Genomic DNA, 26001 nt, shown 5'->3' with positions numbered 1-26001 from the left:
AAGCAGTCTTTGTCCGGACTCTGGGATTGCATTTTAGCTTGGAAGCTCAAGCATTATTGATTGAGACTGTTCATTAAAACCAGCCCAGGACCGTGTCGGATGGAGAATTGTCGTCGATGGCCTATGCTCCCCCGGGGGTTCATAATGGCCTAAGTAAGTAGGTAACTGTTCATTAAAATTCTTGCAATTCTAATCTAAATTAAACATTTCAATAAGAGATTCAATTGGTTTTTTTTAATCTAAATTGTTATCATTCACCGAATTCAAAAAAATATATGTCATATTATCATACCATTAAATTATGCAAGCAAATTAGGTACAATTAGGTTCTCATGTGAGTGTAGAGCAATACCATAAAGACTACCGAACATATGTGTATGAAATTTATATGTGCACTCTTACTTACTTACTTACTTACTTAGGCCCAAAAAAAGAAGGTGTGGTTACGGTAACATAGCCAAAAAAAATAGGGTAGGTAGGGAGGCAATCACTTTTTTTTTTTTTTAAACTTTTTTTTCTAATGTGTACAAATTAAACCTACTTGACAGGGAAATAAGTGTGCGACTCGGGCGCTTTCGCTTTCATTGCGTTTTTTGCACGGGTTTTTTTTTTTTTTTTTTTTTTGACAAATGTAATAAAAAGTTATAGGATCGGCCCCTAAAAATAGGGTAGGTCGGGTTACCGTAACCACACCTTTTTTTTTTTTTAGGCCTTATGCCTTTGACCCCGTCCGGCGTAGGCCGCCAACAAGAGCTCGCCAGGCACTCCGATCCTGGGCCTTATCTCTTGTTGGCGTTTCTGTAACGAGTACTTTTTTCCATGGATGGGTTGTTAGCCCTTTGCACAACCCCCCAACCTGGAGGGCCAGGGTGTATACTTAGTCTGGCCCCATTCACCTCAGACCTGTCCGGCGTGGTTACACCTGCCAGAAGCTCCCATGGGGTCGCCTTCACGCGGCGGGAGTGTTTCCACAGAGCTACCCCACCCCTTTACTTCTCTTCTTTTGTCTTATTTCTGCCTTACCAGTCCTTTCACCTATATTTCCTTCCAAGAAAACTCTCCCTACTATTCCCTGCAGATTTCCAATTCTTTTCTTGTTGTCTTATTTCTATCTGACTGGATCCATCACCTTTATTTCACTTACCAAAAGTCTTCTTTTCCACATCCTTATTTCTCTGCACCCCGCATGTCGTAAGAGGCGACTAACGGATTATGTTTCTCCTTTTACCCTTGTTTAGTGGTTCTTGTATAGAATATAGTCAATGTTTGTAAACATTTTAGTCAAGCAGTATGTAAGAAATGTTTAGTCCTTTGTACTGGAAACTTGCATTCTCCCAGTAAGGTCATATATTGTACTACGTTGCAAGCCCCTGGAGCAATTTTTTGATTAGTGCTTTTGTGAACAAGAAACACTTAACAAGTGGCTCTATCCCATCTCCCCCCTTTCCCCTATCCCATCTCCCCCCTTTCCCTCGTCGCGATATAACCTTCGTGGTTGAAAACGACGTTAAACACCAAATAAAAACAAGAAATTCCGACGAGTAGGAAAAACACCCCCGTCCCCGTTGGTCAAAGGGAAATAACCATTCTCACTGCCACCAACTGAGAAGGTTATTTCCCTTTGACCATTAATATGTCACTCTTAATCTTAATCCAGCAATAACTCCCTAACCGTGTGTTTGACTGGTCCCAACTTTTGTAAGGACCGTCTCAGGAATGTATAGAACCTGTTCACCAAGTTTGGTGACGATCGGTCCGTTCATTCTTGTGATCTATATGCGAACACAAACAAACAAACACACACATCGAGTGAAACCTATACACACCCCTATACCGGGGGTGTAAAAAGAAAGAACCTGCCAGAAGCACTATGAAGGCTCCGGCCGGCATAGCTCTTTGGATCATCAGGGCACACAAGCTGCTACGCCACGGCCAAGGCATTATACACCAGTAGCTGACATGTGCACTCTGCCAGGTAATATCCCAAGACGGGTGCTCTCCATTATTTAGATATTGTTTTTGATGACGTCATATCTGCATTTTCACAAAAAGGTGAGGGCGCACAAAGGTGACTTATTAATGCTATTTTTTGATAGAATTTGAATTGATCTGTAGTGGATGCACTCTCTCTCTCTCTCTCTCTCTCTCTCTCTCTCTCTCTCTCTCTCTCTCTCTCTCTCTCTCTCTCTCTCTCTCTCTCTCTCTCTCTCTCTCTCTCTCTCAGTCTCTTTCTCATTTTCTCTCTTTGTATATGAATACTCCATTTTCGTGTTTCTGTGCTGTTAGTGTTGTTGAAGTACTAGTTTTGTTTTCGTTATTCTTCTTATTGTTGTTTTGATTGGTTTAAATGATGAATTTACAATATCGTCCGCCAATTTATTATTTTGTCTCTAAGAGCACATTCATAAGTTTATCTTGTTATGCTCCTTATTAAACCATACAGTCCATGGCTTTGTAAAATTCTATCTGAAAAAATACTGTCAAAACCAAAGGTGACTTCATTTTTCAATGAAATTGATGGAAATTTTGGCCACGCACTGTTTCGTTTGGACCAGACTAAATAACATTTAATCTCGGAAGCTTAAAAACAAATTGATCATTTTTTTCATAAAAATTGTTAAATTGTAATTGAAATTCAAATCACAATAAGACATTCAAAAACCAGTCAGGTAAAGCGAAACTACGACAATTAGTCAATCTGTCCAAATCACAGAATGAAATTGAACGCACTGCATTTTTACATTTAGTCAAGTTTTGACTAAATGTTTTAACGTAGGGTCGTGGTGTATGTGTGTCTGTCTGTGTGTGTGTGTAGAGCGATTCAGAATAAACCACAGGACCGATCTTTGTGTAATTTTACATGAGAGTTTCTGGGTATGATATCCCCAGACGTTTTTATTAATTTTCTGATAAATGCCTTTGATGACGTCATATCCGGCTTTTGAATGTTGAGGCGGCACTGTCACGCTCTCATTTTTCAACCAAATTGGTTGAAATTTTGGTCAAGTAATCTTCGACAAAGCCCGGACTTCGGTATTGCATTTCAGCTTGGTGGCTTAAAAAATAGTTAATGACTTTGGTCATTAAAAATCTGAAAATTGTAAAAAAAAAACAATTTTTATAAAACGATCCAAATTTACGTTCATCTTATTCTTCATCATTTTCTGATTCCAAAAACATATAAATATGTTATATTTGGATTAAAAACAAGCTCTGAAAATTAATAATATAAAAATTATGATCAAAATTAAATTTTCGAAATCAATTTAAAAACACTTTCATCTTATTTCTTGTCGGTTCCTGATTCCAAAAACATATGGGGGCCCGGTAGCTCAGTTGGTAGAGCACTGGACTTGTGATCGAAAGGTCGCAGGTTCGAATTCGGGCCGGGACGGACACGGGTCAACTTTATGTGCAGACCCAGAGACGGAAGCCATGTCCCACCCCCGTGTCATCACAATGGCACGTAAAAGACCTTGGTCATTCTGCCATAAGTGCAGGTGGCTGAATACACATAAACACGCAGACACCTGGGTAGCGCGACTCCGTTGTTGCTAGCTTTCCACTGGGAGGAAGCGACCCGAATTTCCCAGCGATGGGACAATAAAGTAATGAAAATGAAATGAAAAATGAAATGTTTGGATTAAAAACACGCTCAGAAAGTTAAAACGAAGAGAGGTACAGAAAAGCGTGCTATCCTTCTCAGCGCAACTACTACCCCGCTCTTCTTGTCAATTTCACTGCCTTTTGCCATGAGCGGTGGACTGACGATGCTACGAGTATACGGTCTTGCTGAAAAATTGCATTGCGTTCAGTTTCATTTTGTGAGTTCGACAGCTTGACTAAATGTTGTATTTTCGCCTTTCGCGACTTGTTGTTCTCTCACCAGGACGACATATAGCTTTGTCGATACGAACGCACCCAAGACTGAAACCGCTGACACGTTTACATGCAAAGTGTAGTGAAATTGACAAGCCAGAATAGCACAGTAGCGTTTGCGTTTTAATGGAAAGCACGCTTTTCTGTATTCTTTTTAACTTTCTGAGCTTGTTTTTAATCCAAACATAGCATATCTATATGTTTTGGATTCAGGAGATGATAAAGAATAGGGTGAAAATCGGATCGCTTACTAAAACTTTAATTTTAATTAGGATTTTGAGTTTTGCTTTCCTCCGCTTATAGCTCGTGCATTTCCAAACCGTTTCGCCTCAAATTTGATGTGCATGTGCCGCCCTCATAAAGCGTGTAAGCATTATCATACGTTCGCTAAGACCACAACCCCAATATGTTGGTATAGCATTCACGGACAGGTTTAAACTCTTGCGCAAAGGATCAGGACTACGGATAAGGACAAGGATAAAACTCACAATAACAGCTATTACATGGATTACCGCCGTCCGATTTTGGTAGACTTTTGGTTTAATGACTGCACAGGTGTTGTACAGCTCATAGAATTTAAACCTCCAAGAAAGGGATTAGTTTAATGCAGCGGAACCCTTTCTTCACCTCATTTGCTTAGATTATAAACACATCACATCGGCTTGAACATAAGGCAAGGATAAGATAGGGACACGCTTTCTAAGTCCTGTGGTCGAGGTTACCCTCATGCAAATTGGGGCTGCTTTCACACTGGGGACAGCGAGCTGAGAACAATTGCACTAAAACTCAAATAACAATATCATTCCAATAATCTTATTCGCCTTCCTTGATTAGAATAAACCAAGCAAATGAGGACACCGATGCAAAATACTTCGCTTCTAAGCTTTCTGTCTCTGAAGATTTGCATTTAAACAACGTCATTCAATAGAGTCTGCCACCATAAGCTTGAGCTTGTTGTTGATCCTTAACATGTATTATGTTGAACTATCTATGAATTGTTGAATAAACACTGTTTAAACCAACAACGTCATTCAATAAAGTATGTTAACGAACAGCAGCTGCGGAAACAAAGTGTGTGCGGGTATGTGTGTGTGTGTAGGGGTTTGTGTATGCGCATATTCACATGAGAGTTCCTGGCTATGATATCCCTAGATGTTTTTTTCATTTTGGGAGGGAAGGGCAAACTGAGGATGTCGGAGGAGATCGTTTACCCCAATAAACACGTGTCTGTTTGTCAAATGTCAGACCGGGATGAGCTTTTGACCTGACCTGCCGAGCTATGTGTCGATGTTTGCATATATTGCCCCTCGTCAAAACTGTCGCCAAATCGGGGTATATTTTCGCAGAAATGCACACATTTTACAAATTTTACTGGCAGTTTATATGGCAATAAAGCGTACTTAACGTCGACTCAAGTCGGCCTGGATCGGCCCACTTCAGCCGTCGTCGGCCTTATTCGTTTTTTTTGTGGACGAAGTAGGCGGACGTCGGCCGAAGTGGGCCGATTCAGACCGACCACAATCAAATGAAATACGGACTTCTGGACCGACTTACAGCAGACAGGTTTCACAGTCTTCAGAGTCGGGTATGTCCCTAACTTTGATATCAAATAAAATGTTTCGTTTTGTTGAGTCGTGAATTTTCACTGGTCTGTGTCGAATGTCTTCGGAATTTACATATGAAAAATAAACTTTGATCGAATTTAAGTCAAGTTTGTATTCCCCACCAGCGAAAAAGGTAGGTCGGTCGTGAGAAATGAGACAGACACGATTTCCCTTTTTAGCCACATTGCAATAGACAAAGGCACCAGTACAAAAACACACAAAGAAATCCAGTTAAAAGTACATTAGAAACCAAAGAACAGAGATAGATGAACACACTTAGTTAAAAAAAACAATGAATGTGTTTATGTTTAGTCGATACAATCGCATGTGAAGTAAACGGTCTTTTTTCTAAATGTGTCTGTCTCAAAAACGTTAATTACAAATCTGTTCAGTTGGAATGGCTGTTAAAAGGTTTGGACGTAACATGCTTTTAATAAGTAGCAATTACCATCAAATCACGACATGAAAGGGTTTTGAAAGGCTAACTACGGCTTATTCTACTTGCGCTTGGTCATTTTGTCACTCGGGCAAGGTGTCTGTCTCATTTTTTCTCACGACCGCCCTGCAGACAAATCGTCCGCTATAACCGCCATACACAGCAAATTGTCATGATGCAACCAATTTTACACTTCCTATCCGTTGTCAGGCAGATAATCAACTGGCTGACTAAAGAATTTTTCGGCATGTGTTCATTTCAGAGCACGTTATTTACTGTCTAGTAACTCGGGCAAGGTGTCTGTCTCATTTTTTCTCACGACCGCCCTGCAGACAAAATCGTCTGCTATAACCGCCATACACAGCAAATTGTCATGATTCAACCAATTTTACACTTCCTATCCGTTGTCAGGCAGATGATCAACTGGCTGACTAAAGAATTTTTCGGCATGTGTTTATTTCAGAGCACGTTATTTACTGTCTAGTCACTCGGGCAAGGTGTCTGTCTCATTTTTTCTCACGACCGTCCTGAAGACAAATCGTCTGCTATGACCGCCATACACAGCAAATTGCCATGATGCGACCAATTTTATACTTCCTATCCGTTGTCAGGCAGATGATCAACTGGCTGACTAAAGAATTTTTCTGCATGTGTTTATTTCAGAGCACGTTATTTACTGTCTGTCTCTGAAAACCTTGAATTCTCACGACCGCCCGGCACTTTGACGGTCATTTCTTACCAAATGTTAAGCAGATTCATTTGTAAAATAACAACATTCTGTGACTGTGTCTGATCAACGCCAGTGTTTTTTTTCAATCCTTGAATGCACTGCATTGTGAATGTTGTGGTCAAGTGAGAGTTTTATAGACATTGCCGTACGGTTTTCAACACTTTGATGACGTCAGACAGCAGATTGAAAACGTTCCAACTTGGAAAGAGAGCCAGTCACGATCATATAATCGTAGGGAATCAATAGTTGCTTTGTGTATTAACTTTCAAGTGCTTTTAAAAGTTTGATTTTTGTCATTGTTATTGTTGCATATGTGCGTGCGTACGTGCGTGCGCGCCTGTCAGTGTGGAAGAGTGTAGCCTGGTAAGTGTATCCAATTCCGACCGACTTCGGGGATACCTAAATCCGACCGATTTTCCAAGTCACTAATGATGAGGTTCACACGTCATCCCAACAGAAAGAATGCCATTCATACAAGGGCCATTCATGAACGGTTGATGACGCGATGTCACGAACCAATCGTTTCGTCACGAGAGTTAATTGCGTCATCTGCACCGCGGCGCGAAATGTGCCTTCGCCATACGTTTCTTGCAAAGGGGGAGATAATTTGATGAACAGAGTTGTGTTTCTTTTACATGGATGTTAATAAGTGTTTTTGGAAGAATAATGTTATGGTTCTGACTAAATCTCATTGTACTTTTTAATCGAAAAGGGGAAAATCTTATCGGTCGTGATTAGATACCCAGTTTTTGAGAGAGTATTTAAATCCGACAACAACGCAGATAATACAAAACGCTGCACAAAATCCCAGTAAAACCATTCATTGTTTACGTTTATGACTTGAAAAAAGCATATGAACAAGGAAACATATCAGATGATGTATTATCTAGCTGTGTGTGTGTGTGTGTGTGTGTGTGTGTGTGAGCGTGCGGCCGAGCGTTGCGCGCACGTGTTCGTTTGTGTGTGTGTGTGTGTGTGTGTGTGTGCGTGCGTGCGTGCGTGCGTGTGTGTGTGTGTGTGTGTGTGTGTGTGTGTGTGTGTGTGTGTAAGCGTGCGCGCGAGCGTTGTGCGCACGTGTTCGTTTGTGTTAGCGTATGTGTGTGTGTGTGTGTGTGTGTGTGTGTGTGTGTGAGTGTTGATGCGTGAGTGTTGATGCGTGCGTACTTGCATGTGTGCGTGCGAGAGGGGTTGGTTTTTTTTTATGTGTGCAGAGTAGTTGTAGAAAATGCAAGACAGTAAGGTTCAGTCTGTAGTGGATATACTGGGACAGCGTCCATGTACTATGCCACAGTTCAGTCTGTAGTGGATATACTGGGACAGCGTCCATGTACTATGCCACAGTTCAGTCTGTAGTGGATATACTGGGACTGCGTCCAGGTACTATGCCACAGTTCAGTCAGTAGTGGATATACTAGGACTGCGTTAAGGTACTCTGCCACAGTCTTTGATGACGTCATTTCCGTTTTTGTGATAGTTGAGGCGGACCTGTTAAGTAATTTTTGATTAAGTCGGGACTTTGATATTGCATTTGAGCCAGGTAGCTTGAAAATAAGTGAATTAGTTCGCTCATTAAAATTGTCATCAAAAACGAATATTTCATTACAGATTCAAACACTACTGCATTGTACTTCTTATCTTCTCCTGATTTAAAATATATATATACATATGTTATGTTTACTTTAAAAACGCGTTCAGAATTAAAGAAAACAGGTTGAGTATGCTTCGCGGAGATGAGTGTGATCCGTGACGGTTTTCGGGTATGGTTAGCCGAGACTATCTGAATTTAGTCTCGCCGATCGGACTGTTTTTTTTTTAGTTTATCCTTCAATTTGATGCCTATAGATTGACTACATGTTTTTATATCGCTTTACGCGACTTGTTTTAAATTTCGTCAAGTTATGAAATGTATTATAAAATTTGGTACATAACATTCTAAAAATTGCAAATAACAATAACACTTTTGATTACAGATTCAAAAGTTATTGCATTGTATCCTTTGGATTTCCTGGATCCCAATGTATAAACAGATATATATGTCATGCTTAGTGTGAAAATCTGCTCAAATGAGAAAAATCGCCCGTTTTGTTCATATGCTTCGCGGAGGCAACCCGTCTCGGTCTTCTGGTTTCGGCTAGCCAAATCTCACTAGCATTGTTAATGACTCGTCCCTGATTCCAATGTTGATCTTTTAGTTTCAAACCAACTTAATGTTTTATTATCACTTCACATGACTTGTTCTGTATATTTTTTTTTCGCTGTCATGATGTCACCATTTAGAGGGTAGGGTTACATTTTCAGGTATTTATTCCCCAAGAATATGCAAAAAAAATTCCAAACTCGTTTTTTTCTGTTGGTCAATGATTCTACTTTTTTTTTACAGTGAGAAATGGAGTGCAATTAACATTGTTACTTTTGAAGGTATGCTCATGACGTGCATCACAGCGAAATAGCAGTTCAGAAGAACGGAATTCCCATAATTAGTCCTTATTTGCTGCTTTTTTCACTGAGCTCGGAAATGATATTTTGCTTGCATTGTTATTGCTTAATTTATTAAAGCCTCTGGACAATATTCTTTGAATAAATCGTTACCCAATTCTGTTTACGTCTATCCCTTTGTTTGATAGAGTACTGTAACAAGCTATCACATTATGTCGACAAGAATGCGTCTCCATACAAGTTTTTGTCTTGATTCCATCCAGGAGGATGTCAGGCTTTAATAAAAACACTATTTCAAAGATCTCTGTCAAGATTGATTTTGTTGAAAAAAAAGGAAGTCTGTGATTGAAGATTGTGAAACCTGCCAGCAGCTATCGTACAGTATATTTGTGTGTGTATGTGTGTGTGTGTGTGTATGAGTGTGTGTGTATGTGTGTGTGTGTGTGCACACGTGTTAGTGTGTGTGGGGTGTTACACCGGGCAAAGGCTATAGTCCCAGTTTGTCATAGCCTTGCATAAGCGACTGGTGTTTGCTCTATGCAGTCACAACTGATAACATTTTCACAGTGTGGGTTTGATACGAAGTACAAGTTTACACCTTTTAAAGGCACACTCCTTCCCGTGTTAACAACTCCGCTCACCATCTCAGATCTGGTGAGACTTTTATGCAGGATAAGACCATCCCATCACATTGGGGTGTGCACGTTAAAGATCCCACGATTGACAAAAGGGTCTTTCCTGGCAAAATTGTATAGGCATAGATAAAAATGTCCACCAAAATACCCGTGTGACTTGGAATAATAGGCCGTGAAAAGTAGGATGTGCGCCGAAATGGCTGCGATCTGCTGGCCGATGTGAATGCGTGATGTATTGTGTAAAAAAAATTCCATCTCACTCGGCATAAATAAATCCCTGCGCCTTGAATAAAAATTGAAAAAAATAAATAAATCCCTGCGCTTAGAACTGTACCCACGGAATACGCGCGATATAAGCCTCATATTGATTGATTGATTGATCCCTCAAAAAGGTTGTTGATTTTTGGTACGTGTTGAAGTCAAAGGATGGCCTCATCAACCCAAGTAAAAGCCTTATCTGATCCGAGAATGTGTGTTGAACTTTTTAAAATTTTATTTGAGCTATTTATTTTTAACAGGAAGTATTCTGCCCTAAATCGGTGTGTGTCAACGTGTTTGTGTTGATTCCAACTCGGACTCGACAAATCATTTCTGCTCCACCTTACGGTCACTGACAACATGAGTTACTATTATTTGTCAGCATTTTGCAATAGTATTGGCATTTTCGCAGACAGGACACTGGGACATAAATTTCCGAGAGACACGGTTTTTCGTATTATTATTGTCGCATTTGACAGGTGGTCACTGTCGAAAGGTGAATTAGATAGAACATCTTTCGGGTGGTCGTTGTGGCCAGGTGGTCGTTATAGTGGAGAGTTGTAGGTTCGAGTGTACTCATTATGGAGCAGCGGACAAGAGCCGGCCCGACAAGAGCACACACACACACACACACACACACACACACACACACACACACACACATACACACACACACAGACACACACACACACGCACGCACGCACGCACATAATGTGATATAATGTGATATAATTTTTAAACAGGCAATGCATTGCTTCTATTTGTAGGCTTATTTTAGTAAGTGTGTGGGTACAATGTTTGCGTGTAACGATATGATGTGAATATGCGATGTGAATGTTACTACATGCATGGTTGATTGATTGATTAATTGATTGATTTTACAGACACACAGTCAAGCTTGTAATTTCTCTTTTAGAGATGAATAAAGATTATTGTATTGTATTGTATTGTACACTCACACACACGCACGCACGCACGCACACTCACACACACGCACACGCGCACACACACAGATACACGCACATGCACACACACACAGACACACACACACACTGAGACAAACACACACAAACTGAGACAAACACACAATGACATACACTTGCACGCTCGCACACACACACACACACCTACACACACACACCTACACACCACACACACAAACACACACACACACACACACACACACACAATCACACACACACAGTCACACACGCAACAATCACTTCGTCAGTGTTAATTTTAAAGCCATTGTCACTGTGGGCTGACCGCTAGCACAGTTCCGCTATCAGTCCTAGTCAACACGCTTTGAGCATTTCAGTTATCATTCATATCGTTACTAATATCACACTACCTGATAACCAGCCTGGGCTGAGCAGCATCAAATGTAAGACACACTGATACCTACACTTTCTCTGGTCACAGCGCTGACATACATATTGTGAGTCAAACCTGATACGCTTATTTCCCCTGGTACAGTCGAACCCGACAACCTCTCGATAGCGACCACCTGCTTCTTCTTCTTCTTCTTCTTCGTTCATGGGCTTAGACTCCCACGTGCATGACCGTTTTTACCCCGCCATTTAGGCAGCCATACGCCGTTTTCGGAGGAAGCATGCTGGATATTTTCGTGTTTCTATAACCCACCGAACTCTGACATGGATTACAGGATCTTTTCCGTGCGCACTTGGTCTTGTGCTTGCGTGTACACACGAAGGGGGATAAGCCACTAGCAGGTCTGCACATAAGTTGACCTGGGAGATCGGAAAAATCTCCACACTTAACCCACCAGGCGGCCGCGGCCGGGATTCGAACCCTCGACCTTCCGATTAAGAGGCCGACGTCTTACCACCCCGCCACAGCGCCCGTCACGACCACCTGCTTATTACGACCACCCCAACGGACCCCCGACAAGGTTGGTTTTTATATACATCAGTTCACCTTTCCATAGCGACCACCTGTCATAAACGACCAGTTTTGGTCGGTCCATGAGTGGTCGTTGTAGACAGGTTCGACTGTATCATACAGGTTGCGCTTCAAATGTTGAACGCTCTGAAATTGAACTGTTCGACACATTTCAGTACTGTTTCCCAAAAAGTATGCCGTGGCTGCCTCTACCCTGGCGATGTGATCTCATTCATCGGCGGTTGGAACTTCGCATTTCACCGTTGACAGTGGGTTGGTTTTCTTTCTTTTTATAGTGATCACGATCATCCCTTTAGGCTTTTTTTCCCTTTTTGGTCAGTTTACCCGTGGCTTATGAAATATTGCTTCTAGTCTGATTTTTTGATCAGCTGCTTTGAGTGTGTGCCGATTGCGTGTAAATAGGTCGACTACATTTATGGTCATTATGTTCAGTAGCATATCATTATATAACAGAAGTTTGTCAAGCATGGACTGGTTATCTTTGTGAGGGAGTACATTAATTATTACACAGAAAAGAAAAGAAAAGGCCGGTACATGTTAGAATAAATGAAGTGACATTGAAGGCTTTATGCGCATAAATATATGGGGAAATTTGGCAAACAGGTTGGTTTTGAGGTAAGTAGTGATTTTGAAGTCGAGTAAAACGGAAAGAGCGCTGAACACACACACACACAAACACACTCAGACACACACATACACACACATACACACACACACACTGTCACGATCGGGTGACAGAGACCAAGAAAGCGTCACTCAGTGGAGTGCCTGTTCTGGGTCAATGTATGATAGAAAGCGCCTGTGCGTGATATTGGACACAGCAGAGTTTTTGCTGACAGTGCTCCCGAGCACGGATGTTTTGAAACGCACGAGCTTCACAGTGCAGGTTTCTGCTGTCATAGGGCTGACGGTTTTTTTTCGCTGACAGCGCGCACGGGATTTTCAGGGATTGAGTTTCTCGTGTCTTTTTCCTGCTTGGGGAGGCAAAACTGTGTATAGCTGGACTGGTTTGGTGACAAGGTCAGTCACGTGTATTTGGCTAGGTGGTCTGTCAGAGACTCAAGGACGACACACTTGACACCCAGCGGCAGAAGGGGAAGGACCTAACACACAGTTACTAGAGTATGATGGTTTTTCACCGAGTATCATATTCGGCACTCTAGGGGAACTTCCACAAGTTATTCCTTTCCTCTGCCACGTATTTTGCTGAGGACAAGTCGTCACATTTCCTTCGTCGGCGATGGCTTTCGCATAAGGATTCGACAAGGGGTTCTGGACGTTTTGGGTCACTGTTGACGAACAGAGACTGTTCCAGGGAGGAGGCGGACTTTGCTTCCATTGAGAGTTACAATCATAGGCTTTTGAGGTAATAAATCATTATTTAACGCTGTTGATGAGTCTGTGTTGTGGAATGAAATACTCTCTGTTGTTCTTTCCAGGTTAGCGCATAATTTACTCTCTGTGACGCTAAAATACTAATCTGTATATGGTTTTTGCAGATAGGGAGAGAAGGACGGAAAATGGCTGTTTTGTTGTTGTAAAAAGTCAGTTTTGTGCAGGCCCACGTGCTCGATGAGATATTTAAAGATGACATGTTTTAAGGTGGTGGGTGAGGGGTAGCTGACATGTTTAGTGCACCGATGCTTTCTGTTTGCAGCCTTCCTTCGTTCGTTCGTTTCGTTCGTTCGTTACGTTCCCGTAACATCGGCACGGCTGACTCTGGCGGGAACTGTTGAGGCTACGCTAACCAGGAGACCGGCTAACCAGGAGACCGGCTAACCAGCGGACCGGCTAACCAGCGAACCGGCTAACCAGCGGACCGGCTAACCAGCGAACCGACTAACCAGCATACCGGCTAAGCAGCAGCAGCAGAGATAAAGCTAAGTGCACCATGTCGTACGCACCCCGTTGACCACCGTTGTCTTTTCGTATCTATGATTTCATTGGAGTAGTGACAACGTGGGGTGTGTGACACCTGCACGAACTAGAGCTTTTCGAACAGAACATTCTCATTTCGACTGTATTTACACGGGTTCAGCGTGTTACTATAATTTTCTACATAGTACTGGCATTTTGTCAGTGAACACTGGTTTTTTACGTGTTGAGAACGTAAAAGGAACATATTTTGAGTGAAGGCTCGAGGGAGGTGGAGAGTTTATACATAAACAGGCGTCTGAAACTTATACTTTTGTTGACTTTATTTAATTGTATGCCTGCGAGAGTGGATCGTGGTGTGGTTAGTTAATTAGTAGTAATTAACCGGTTCATAATCACCTTGAGTGATATATTGAAACGTGACACGTGGGGGCCAAGCCGGGATTTACTCAGTTAATTTCCAACTGATAAAGACCCACCAATTAAGGATAACTAAGAGCAGATAATCTCGTCAGTGCTCGACTTATTTTCTGCTTGGTGCTACCCTTTTTTGTATAGTTTTGATCATATACCACACCTTAAGCGATTCACATCTTGCAGGAAATGTAAATTGTAATTTGTGAGTTATTGTATGCGCTAACTGTGATTACTTCCCTTTCCTTTGTTTGTGAATCTTTGTTGTTGTACGTTCAGAGTTTTCCGTTGCAGAGAGCTGAGCGGGGTTAGCGGATTTGTTATTCGTTTTACTCAGTTTTCTCTACATTGTTGTTTCGCATTCCGTAACAGGTTACATTTTCTACCGTCTTGTTTTACTTGGATTTTTCTCCATATTTTGACTTTGTTGGAATTTTGGGGGGGAAGGGTCCGAGGACTTCTGTCCTAACCAAGGCTGTGGGAGACACTCTGTTTCACCGCAAAAAGCAGCCGATAAAGTAGGTCACGGCTGTGGGAAACACTTTGTTTCACCGCAAAAAGCAGCCATAAAGTAGGCTACGCGATTTGTTCTACACCGTTTGGATTTTTCTTCTGCATTTTCCGGTTGCTGGATTTTTGTATCCACCGCTTTCGTCACCGCGTATTCTAGCTATAGCTGCGTTAGACTTACTTTTGTGATAAAGCTTTGCTAAAACTAACCATGGCTACAGGGGGATCTCCGACGAGGAGAATAACTTTCGAGACTCCTGGTAGTGAGCAACCGACTGAGCGAGACGCACGCGTTAGAGCCCGAAGCGTTCTAAAACGCTTAGAAGTAGAACGGAAGGAAGAATTTGAGCGACTGACAAGAAAAGAAGAACGTGACAGACAGGACAAGAAGGACGAACTTGACAGACAAGAAAGGGAACGGCAGGCCGAACGTGACAGACAGGACAAGAAAGAGAAAGACGAACTTGACAGACAAGAAAGGGAACGACAGGCAGAACGAGACAGACAGGAAAGGAAAGACGAGCTTGACAGACAAGAACGGAAAGAGAAAGACGAACGTGACAGACAGGAAAAGAAAGACGAGCTTGAGAGACAGGAACGACAGGCCGAACTTGACAGACAAGAAAGGGAACGGCAGGCCGAACGTGACAGACAGGACAAACAGGCCGAACGCGATCACCAGCTAGAACTAGCTAGGCTGCAGGCCGAGAAGGGTACGCTTACTCAGGCTAGCGCGCCGACGTTTGATGCCGACCGTACGAGACTGCCGACGTTCGACGATGACAAGGACGAGCTCGACGACTTTTTACGCCGGTTTGAGCGCATCGCATCTGACCAGAAGTGGGAAGAGGCCACGTGGGCTAGCCGCCTTAGCACCTGCTTAAAGGGACGCGCATTGCAGCTCTACAACGCTTTGGAGGACGACGAGGCGAGAGACTATCAGGCACTTAAGAAGGCGTTACTCCAGCGCTTTAACCTGACTGCTGAAGCCTACAGACGACGTCTGCGTAACAGCAAGAGACTGAGCGGCGAGCTGAGTCATCAGTTTGTGGCACGCCTTAACCTCTACCTGCGGCGCTGGGTGGAGATGGCCGAAAAGGACTGGACCGTCAACGACCTTGCCGACCTCATAGTCATGGAACAACTGATGTCCAGCCTGCGACCTGAGGTGGTGACCTTCGTGCAGGAGCACCAGCCCAAGACTACTCAGGAGGCAGCCGACTGGATCAGAGTGCACGAGGACGCCCAGGCGATCTCCGGCAAATCTTCAGGCTCACGGCCAGGAAAAACGGGAAATTCGGGTTCTTCAGGACCCAAGGACGGGAAGGACGATCAGGGACACAAGGGATCGAGTTCCAGAACTGACATCCAGTGTTACTACTGCAACAAGCGGGGCCACGTGAAGAAGGACTGCCACAAGAGACAGGCTGACCAGAAGGGCGTTCACTTCGTTGGCAGTGAGGAGTTCAGGGACGTCACGAGCTCATGCACCATCCCACAACTCTGCGTTCCGTGCTCCAGGAAACATTTCCAGCCCCACTGCAACGTCTACGTTAACGGAGTGAAGGGCGAAGGTCTGCGGGACACAGGGGCAGACATGATAGTGGTTCGGGCGAGTCTAGTTCCAGCTATGGCCTACACAGGAGACAGCATCAGGGTGAGAATGGCCGAGGCATCTCACGCTTACGACTTGAACACGGCAGTGATCAAGGTCGTAACCCCGTTGTTCACGGGGACCATTGTGGCCGTCGTCATGGACGATCCTCCATGCGACCTGCTCATTGGAAACCGGGTTCAGTTTGTGGACGGCGTCACCAGGGAGGTTCCCGTTTATCGGTCTCCCGACGTCATTTCAGTGCTCACGCGGGCACAGGCGGAGCGAGAGGACAAACCTCTCAAACCCCTACCTGCTGCACGAGCTGCCCTGGGGAACGTGACCCCCGCGCTTCTCGCGAAGGCTCAGGATTCTGACCCGACCTTAGCTACTCCTCGGGAGCACGCGAAGTCGGGGAAGGTGAAGCTGAGCGGGAAGCATGGGAGGTCAAAGTTCCTCAGGGACAAGAAGTTGCTCTACCGTGAGTTCAGCAACCAAGAAGGTACATTCAAACAGGTTGTCGTGCCTCGCGAGTTTCGCGAGGGTGTCATGGCAACGGCACACGACTCGATTCTGGGAGGTCATCTTGGTACCAAGAAGACCACGGATCGTGTCTGGCGCCACTTTTACTGGCCAGGCATCTGCACGGATGTCCGACGTTTCTGTGCGTCCTGCGATAAGTGCCAGAAGGTGGTTGCCAAAGGAAGGGTGAGGAAGGTCCCCTTAGAGAAGATGCCGCTCATCGACGAACCCTTTCGTCGGGTGGCAGTGGACATCATCGGGCCCATCTTGCCTGCGTCTGAGGACGGAAACAGATACATTTTGACCATGGTGGACTACGCTACTCGATACCCAGAGGCGATCCCTCTGAAATCGATTGAAGCCACGCGAGTAGCTGAGGCTCTGGTTACTATGTGGTCCCGGCTGGGAATTCCATCAGAGGTACTCACCGACAGAGGCACGCAGTTCACGGGAGGAGTGATGGCGGAGGCAGCACGACTGCTATCACTGGAGCAGCACTTCACCACTCCTTACCATGCTCAGTGCAACGGACTGGTGGAAAGGTTCAATGGCACCTTGAAGACCATGCTGAGGAAACTAGCTCAGGAGAAACCACGCACGTGGGACAGGTACATCCCAGCATTGCTTTTTGCATACCGCGAGGTTCCTCAGGAGAGCTTGGGTTTTTCCCCATTTGAGTTGTTGTACGGCAGACAGGTACGCGGTCCCATGGCTATCCTGCGTCAAGCTTGGACGGACGAAGAAGCTGACGAGGAGGTGCAGACGACAGCGACCTACATCGTAGAACTCAGGAACAGGATTGAAGAGACCTGCAAATTGGCTCAAGAGAACCTGGGAAGAGCAGCACAGCGTTACGCGCGAGGATTCGACCGCAAGGCACGGCCGCGCAGCTTCAAGATTGGAGAACGGGTGTTGCTACTTCTACCTGTCAAACACAACAAGCTACAACTGCAGTGGCAAGGACCTTTTGAGGTGACAGCGAAAGTGGGCCAGAACGACTACAGGATCATGATGCACGGGAAAGCACGCCTGTACCATGCCAACCTGCTGCGCGCCTACATAGAGAGGACAGCCTACGGGGAGAAGAACAAAGACCAGAAGAACAAAGACAAGAAGACAGAGAAGGTTGCAGTTATCAGGGGTGAAACGAGGGGTTGCTCGTTCTTGAGGACGACCTTTCTGTCTGGAAACAGACCATCAGCCTCTGCAATATCTTCAGGTTGCAAGGTTGGCAAACGCCAGACTTATGCGCTGGGCGTTGATTCTCCAACCGTACCAATTCACGGTACGCGTCATTCCGGGCGCCAACAATGTTGGAGCTGACTTTCTCTCTCGGGCTGTAGAGGAGAACATGACTGTGAGCGAAACCGAGGTTTCGTCTTGAAGAGGGGAGGTGTGTCACGATCGGGTGACAGAGACCAAGAAAGCGTCACTCAGTGGAGTGCCTGTTCTGGGTCAATGTATGATAGAAAGCGCCTGTGCGTGATATTGGACACAGCAGAGTTTTTGCTGACAGTGCTCCCGAGCACGGATGTTTTGAAACGCACGAGCTTCACAGTGCAGGTTTCTGCTGTCATAGGGCTGACGGTTTTTTTCGCTGACAGCGCGCACGGGATTTTCAGGGATTGAGTTTCTCGTGTCTTTTTCCTGCTTGGGGAGGCAAAACTGTGTATAGCTGGACTGGTTTGGTGACAAGGTCAGTCACGTGTATTTGGCTAGGTGGTCTGTCAGAGACTCAAGGACGACACACTTGACACCCAGCGGCAGAAGGGGAAGGACCTAACACACAGTTACTAGAGTATGATGGTTTTTCACCGAGTATCATATTCGGCACTCTAGGGGAACTTCCACAAGTTATTCCTTTCCTCTGCCACGTATTTTGCTGAGGACAAGTCGTCACATTTCCTTCGTCGGCGATGGCTTTCGCATAAGGATTCGACAAGGGGTTCTGGACGTTTTGGGTCACTGTTGACGAACAGAGACTGTTCCAGGGAGGAGGCGGACTTTGCTTCCATTGAGAGTTACAATCATAGGCTTTTGAGGTAATAAATCATTATTTAACGCTGTTGATGAGTCTGTGTTGTGGAATGAAATACTCTCTGTTGTTCTTTCCAGGTTAGCGCATAATTTACTCTCTGTGACGCTAAAATACTAATCTGTATATGGTTTTTGCAGATAGGGAGAGAAGGACGGAAAATGGCTGTTTTGTTGTTGTAAAAAGTCAGTTTTGTGCAGGCCCACGTGCTCGATGAGATATTTAAAGATGACATGTTTTAAGGTGGTGGGTGAGGGGTAGCTGACATGTTTAGTGCACCGATGCTTTCTGTTTGCAGCCTTCCTTCGTTCGTTCGTTTCGTTCGTTCGTTACGTTCCCGTAACATCGGCACGGCTGACTCTGGCGGGAACTGTTGAGGCTACGCTAACCAGGAGACCGGCTAACCAGGAGACCGGCTAACCAGCGGACCGGCTAACCAGCGAACCGGCTAACCAGCGGACCGGCTAACCAGCGAACCGACTAACCAGCATACCGGCTAAGCAGCAGCAGCAGAGATAAAGCTAAGTGCACCATGTCGTACGCACCCCGTTGACCACCGTTGTCTTTTCGTATCTATGATTTCATTGGAGTAGTGACAACGTGGGGTGTGTGACACCTGCACGAACTAGAGCTTTTCGAACAGAACATTCTCATTTCGACTGTATTTACACGGGTTCAGCGTGTTACTATAATTTTCTACATAGTACTGGCATTTTGTCAGTGAACACTGGTTTTTTACGTGTTGAGAACGTAAAAGGAACATATTTTGAGTGAAGGCTCGAGGGAGGTGGAGAGTTTATACATAAACAGGCGTCTGAAACTTATACTTTTGTTGACTCTATTTAATTGTATGCCTGCGAGAGTGGATCGTGGTGTGGTTAGTTAATTAGTAGTAATTAACCGGTTCATAATCACCTTGAGTGATATATTGAAACGTGACACACACACACACACACACACACACACACACACACACACACACACACACACACACACACACACACACACACACACCAACGCCATACAGCAAGCCGTTTGTCATTTCTTTCGTTTTCATATCTCTCAGCTCACAGTACTTCATAATTCCCCCCTTCTGTTCATTTTACACCGATTCTGTGTACATATTTTCAATCCTTTTTCATAATTGGACCATCTCTGTCTGTCTTTTTACATTTAGTCAAGTTTTGACTAAATGTTTTAACGTAGAGGGGGGAATCGAGACGAGGGTGTGGTGTGTGTGTGTGTGTGTGCGTGTGTGTGTGTAGAGCGATTGAGAGTAAACTACTGGACCGATCTTTATGAAATTTGACATGAGAGTTCCTGGGTATGACATCCCCGGACGGTGTTTTCATTTTTGCGATAAATGTCTTTGATGACGTCATATCCGGCTTTTTTAAAAAGTTGAGGCGGCAATGTCACACCCTCATTTTTCAATCAAATTGATTGAAATTTTGGCCAAGCAATCTTCGACGAAGGCGGGGGTTTGGTATTGCATTTCAGCTTGGTGGTTTAAAAATTAATTAATGACTTTGGTCATTAAAAATCTGAAAATTGTAATTAAAATCATTTTTTATAAAACGATCCAAATTTACGTTCATCTTATTCTTCATCATTTTCTGATTCCAAAAACATATAAATATGTTATATTTGGATTAAAAACAATCTCTGAAAATTAAAAATATAAAAATTATGATCAAAATTAACTTTCCGAAATCGATTTAAAAACAATTTCATTTTATTCCTTGTCGGTTCCTGATTCTAAAAACATATAGATATGATATGTTTGGATTAAAAACACGCTCAGAAAGTTAAAACGAAGAGAGGTACAGTACAGCGTGCTATGAAGCACAGCGCAACCGCTACCGCGCCAAACAGGCTCGTAACTTTCACTGCCTTTTGCACTAGCGGCGGACTACGTTCAGTTTCATTCTGTGAGTTCCACAGCTTGACTAAATGTAGTAATTTCGCCTTACGCGACTTGTTCATGTCTACTGTTGTCGGCCTTTTCAAGTAATTGTTTATTGCTGTCAAGTCTTGTCCCTGATTCTATCTGACTTTTTAAGCCTTGCTAACTTCTTAATGTCTCTTCAGTTCTGTTGTGTTAGTTGCTAAATTCGTGCTCAGAAAAACACACACCAACATGAACAGATTATTTATATTTTATCAAAAACAAAAAATCTCTTTTTGGGGAGGTTTATTTATTTTATTTTATTATATACATGTATATAAGCTTTACGCTACAAGACACAGACAAGGGAGCAAACTCACAAACGAGATCACACGTGGACAATTACAACACACAGGGGGGGGGTTCGCAGTATGTCTAGAAAAAACACTGCGACAGTGGACTAGCCGTTGCTCCCTGCCATGCAGACATAGTCATCAATTTGTCTTATCAATATATATATTTATGGGTTACATCAAAACATGCATATTCAAGCGCCAATTCTTGTAAAATGACAGATTATTCTTGTTCTGCAAAGACTTTCGTCGACTTCAGACCTGTAATTTTCTTCTTTTCTTAATCAGTATCCAATATCTGACAATGATACTGCAGATTTACTACTCCATCGGTGTATGTGGCTTTACATGAAGCCTGCGTTCAAACAATTAGGTTTACGTTCCGGTACTTTTCAGTCATTAATGTGTTCAATTACACATTGCTGGTTCAGTTGGGTATTTGTTTGATCTCAAAGAAACATCAGGCAAAGGCTTATCACACCCAACGCCATACACCTGCGATTCTATCAAATCATTATCATAAAACAAGAAAGGTAGGTTATTAAAACGCTTATTTATTGACCCCAAAAAACGTTACATTTACAGTACGTCGACCCAGTGGTCTTTTAAGTAGACCAGACAGACACACACTTATGATACAGATAATGAACTTAACTAAAAAACGTCGAACAAAGTCACTTTTAAACTCAAATCATTGTACATTTCAACCTTCTTACAAACATCGTATGTTTTGTGTAGCACTTTATGTTTCTTGTTAATTTACAATAATCTTTATTCACAGGGGTAGGACTCACTGACAATCATCGCCTCTGACTAACCAGCAATCAATAACCAGCCATCAGTAATTCCCCAGCAATCTGGTATCACCAGCAATCACGTCTCAACCTTCTTACAAACAGCATCTCTTTCGTGTAGCACTAGATTTTTCTTGTGAAAGTATAATCCGCTTTATTTACAGGGACAGGATTCACTCAAAAGCATCGTCACTCAGTGACTGACCAGCAACCAATGAGCAGCCATCAGTAACCATTCTGGCATAACCAGCAAGCTACAAACCAACCAAAATGCGTAACGTCAGCATGTATCCCACCAACCTCACGCTGACGTCATTGGACGCGGCTTACATCATCACGACCAATCTGACGTGTGTGACCTCCATTTGTGGATGTCTGAGCATCATCGGTCTCTACCTCATGTACCCGGATATCAGAACCACGGCCCGCAAACTGCTGGTGTGCCTCAGCGTCGCTAATTTCATACAGTGTGTCGCAGGACTATTGCAGGTATGGCATCTGTGTTTGTTAAGTTCACTAAATGTGTTTTATGTGTGATGTATGCGCGCGTGCGTGTGTGCGTCCGTGCGTGCGTGCGCGCGCGCGTGCGTGTGTGTGTACACAACAAACAGGAATAATGATGCTATACCACTTATCTTTAGAATGTTATTCAGATGTTTCCAAGATAGTCATAGTAAATCATTTTTAAGAACTTGTTTTTTTTAGCTTTCGTCCCAAGCTAAATAAATGAAAGAAAAGATAAAGAACCAGCACTTTTGTTTTTATTCGTCATCAAAATTAATCGTTATTCCCGTACAGGCGGCCACATACTACAAAACCATACAGTTTCCAAACGAGCGGAAGTTCTTCTGCGAAGGCGCCGCTTCCACTTACGTCATAGGTCAGGTGGCCAGTGCTCTGTGGACATGCGCGGTGACCATCTACCTGTTCCTGTCGGTCAGTTTGAGGGCGATAGTTCTCGCAAACAAACTGGTCTACCTCTTCTATGTCTTCTGCTTTGGGATGCCACGTAAGCTATACATGTACCCCTTTGACCTTGCCCATGCAATATAAACATCTGAAGCATGAAAGCAAGAAACAAAACAAAACGTGACAAACTCGTAAACAAGCAAACAACCAAAACACTGACAAAATAATCTTTACGACAGAATTGTGAAAGGGAAAAAAAACCGCCTAATTAAGTCAACTCACACTAAGAACGAAGACAAAGGTTTAACCTTCACCTGAACACGCTTTGGACTACACAGTCCGCCGGGTGACGTGGGTCGTATACGACCCATACTTTCTAAAGAAGGATTCAACGTAGAAAGTATGGGTCGTACACGACCCACGCCACCCGAATAGGGATAAACTCTTTACCCCCTCTGTGCAGAGTATGGGTCGTACACGACCCACGTCTTCCGAATAGGGAGAAACACCGTAAATTACCTTCTTTAATTCCATATGGGTCGTCCACGACCCAAAACATCCGAACTGTGTAGTTCAAAGGACGTCATTGTTTATTTGTTTGTTTACATAGATAATCTTTTAAACATTGGTCGATAGGAAGGTGCTATGGTTTTTGAGGATTACATGAAGTCTCAATCCAAAACTCCCAATAGTTTTAGAGATACAGACACTTTTGTGAGGCTCTGGGTCGTCCACGACCCAGGAAGCACGGTGAAGGAAGCAAAAGACCTAAATCATAGCTGTATGTTTCCCAAGCACCGATAGTTGGCCAAAATAAGATAACAGGTTTTTTCTCTCTCACCTTATAACCCCTTTTGATGTAAAACAAAAACAAAAAACCGGAATTTTTGATCACAGCTACACATTACAATTTGTAGATTAACTTCAAATAACAAATAATAATTATACAACCTCCAATTTAATAAATTCCCAATTTCAGCAAAGGTCATCAGACACATTTCTTTGTTTCTTAATTCCTTTATTGATATTACACAACGATAATTCTGACTGACTATTGGGGTTTTACGTCCTCTGAGGTAGCTATGACCTGATTTGACCTGTGACGATCCTTAAACAAAATCCATTGTTTTCAGTGATCGTGGCCACAGCGGCCGGCGTGTCGGACGTGTACGGGTACGACGTGACGGACATCCTGTACTTTAAGCATCCTACGACGTGTTGGATCAGCGACAGGGTGTCCAACACAGTGGACTGGTATCTGGTCACTGTGGAGGGCTGGGTCATCGCGACCTACTACCTCTCAATTGTCCTCTTCGTCGTCATCAACTGCTCCATCTACTGCAAGGTTAGTTAGGCCCCTGATACACGGTGCACTAAAGTTGTGTGCCACTGGCTGCATGGAACTTTCGCGCGGTGCTAAGACAAATAAAGGTCTGAAACCTTTTTAAACCGTTTCAGTCCCAGCAATCGAAAAGTCTGATGGTTTTGTCAACCCGTTTTAGTCTCGGCAGTCGAAAGGTCTGAAGATTTTAAAAACTGTTTCAGTCGGTCTCGGAAGCCGAAGGTCTGAAGCTTTTGTAAACTTGTTTAATCCCGACAGTCGAAATGTCTCAAGTTTTTGTCAACGGCGACAGTCGAAAGGTCTGACGTTTCAGTCTCGGCAGTCAAAAGTTCAAAAGGTGTTTTTTTTTGTTTATGTGTATTTGAATTGTAAACTCAGTTTTAGTTGCGGCAGTCGAAAGGTCTGAATTTTTGTTTTTGATTTAAATTAGTTTTAACTGTTTCAATCTCGGCAGTCAAAAGCTCTGAAAGTTTTGTTGTTAACTGTTTCAGTCCCGGAAGACAAAAGGCTTGAACAACGCGAGCGACAACGACGACGTGATCGAGGACATGGCTATCCAGACGGCGGCCAGACAGCTTCGTTACGTCCCTCTCATCTACTGCTTGCTGAGGGTCTGGGGCACCGGGCACTTCCTCTTCACAGAGTACCCCACCAAGCGACACTTGCGCGCTTTTGATTGGCTGCTCATCATTCGGGTAAGTTTGCCCATAGTTCTAGTCACTGATTTAAAAAAGAAAATGAAAAGAAGAAAAAAAGCTGGACACCCAATAGATACAGTAAGTTAAAATCGGTATTGTTGTTGTCAGGACAGGGCCTAGTGTATAAGAGGGACTCGAGGGGCTTCCCAAATGAGGCAAGGGTACAGGGGCTGGCCAGGCGGGATGGGGGGGGGGGGGGGGGACTGAGGGGCCATGGCATTTAGCTGCTATCAAAATTATGCCTGAAAGGGGTATTTTGGATCTCTCCTTGAGACAAAAAAGGTACAATTGCCGGGTAAGGGGAGGGGGGGGGGGGGGTGGGGATTCCGGAATCCAGGAAACTCCCCTCAGACCCAGCCCTGAGATTTGTCTTTTATACAAAATATATATTAGCTCATTAAAATTCTCTGCTTTCAGGCTTTCGGCGACAATGCGCAAGGTCTGGCCAACTGCATCCTGTTCTGCGTAACCACCAAAAAGATTCGCCGCATGGTGGCGCGACGCACGCGGAAGTGTTGCTCCTGCTTTACCACGTGGTGTCAGAGGCAGCAGCGCCGCCTGGCGGAAGAAAAATGGATGCCACAGCCCATCGTGCGCATGCGCAGAACCATCCACAAAGTCAACAAGCGGAGATCGATTGACGGAAGTGACCTTGACATTTCTGGTATTTCACTTGAACTACCTTCAACTGCGGAAGAGCTGGAAGAGGTCAAGTACACTGAGGATGAGGTCCTCTTTGAACGGTGAAAGTCAAGGTCACGGAAGGTCACACCAGTCGTCTGTTTCTTGGCGACAGTTTTGTCAAGATGACCACTCGGTCTTAAAACTGGATTTTAAAATTGTACTCTTGGCGGTTATACTTCTAGTTCTTGAAATCAGAGCGGACTTCGTCTATTTCGTAACTTTTAACAGCGAAGACGAGTACAATACTCTCAAACGGACCTTTTTTTTATTTATAATTATCCAATTAAGCAAATGTATAGCAATTGTCAGTGTGTCGTTTTGTGTGTATGTCGTGTGTGTGTATGATTGTGTGCCGTGTGTGTGTGTGTCGTGTGTGTGTGTGTGTGTGTGTGTGTGTCAGTGTGTGTGTGTGTGTGTGTGTGTGTGCTTGAGAGAGAATGTGTGTGTGTGTGTGAGGGGGTGGGAGGGGTATGCGTGTGACT

General features: G+C 43.8%; 1 protein-coding gene and 1 long non-coding RNA gene across 3 annotated transcripts in view; one reads left to right on the top strand and one right to left on the bottom strand.

Annotated features, from left to right (window-relative positions):
* The window catches only part of LOC138967274 (G-protein coupled receptor 157-like), a 68021-nt gene extending 42249 nt beyond the window's left edge, over positions 1-25772 (top strand). Inside the window, exons 2-7 of one of the 2 annotated variants that reach the window (XM_070339807.1) lie at positions 12057-12149; positions 22051-22375; positions 22685-22895; positions 23929-24140; positions 24629-24832; positions 25253-25772. In XM_070339807.1, the coding sequence (XP_070195908.1) occupies positions 22157-22375; positions 22685-22895; positions 23929-24140; positions 24629-24832; positions 25253-25582 (1176 nt within the window). In that variant the 5' untranslated portion in view covers positions 12057-12149; positions 22051-22156 and the 3' untranslated portion in view covers positions 25583-25772. Of the gene's footprint in view, positions 1-12056; positions 12154-22050; positions 22376-22684; positions 22896-23928; positions 24141-24628; positions 24833-25252 lie in introns of both variants that reach the window. The other variant, XM_070339806.1, reaches the window with a different exon arrangement.
* On the bottom strand, positions 524-2067 carry LOC138965888 (uncharacterized). Its single transcript, XR_011455549.1, has 2 exons — positions 1857-2067; positions 524-922 (listed from the first exon to the last, which is right to left on the bottom strand). It is a non-coding gene; the product is annotated as an uncharacterized lncRNA (long non-coding RNA).
* Positions 25773-26001: the final 229 nt, after the last annotated feature.

Source organism: Littorina saxatilis, linkage group LG5 (assembly GCF_037325665.1).
Source record: "Littorina saxatilis isolate snail1 linkage group LG5, US_GU_Lsax_2.0, whole genome shotgun sequence".
Taxonomy (NCBI): Eukaryota; Metazoa; Mollusca; class Gastropoda; order Littorinimorpha; family Littorinidae; genus Littorina; species Littorina saxatilis.
The sequence above is the reverse complement of the archived record's forward strand: the minus strand, read 5'-3'. Positions and strand labels throughout refer to the sequence as shown.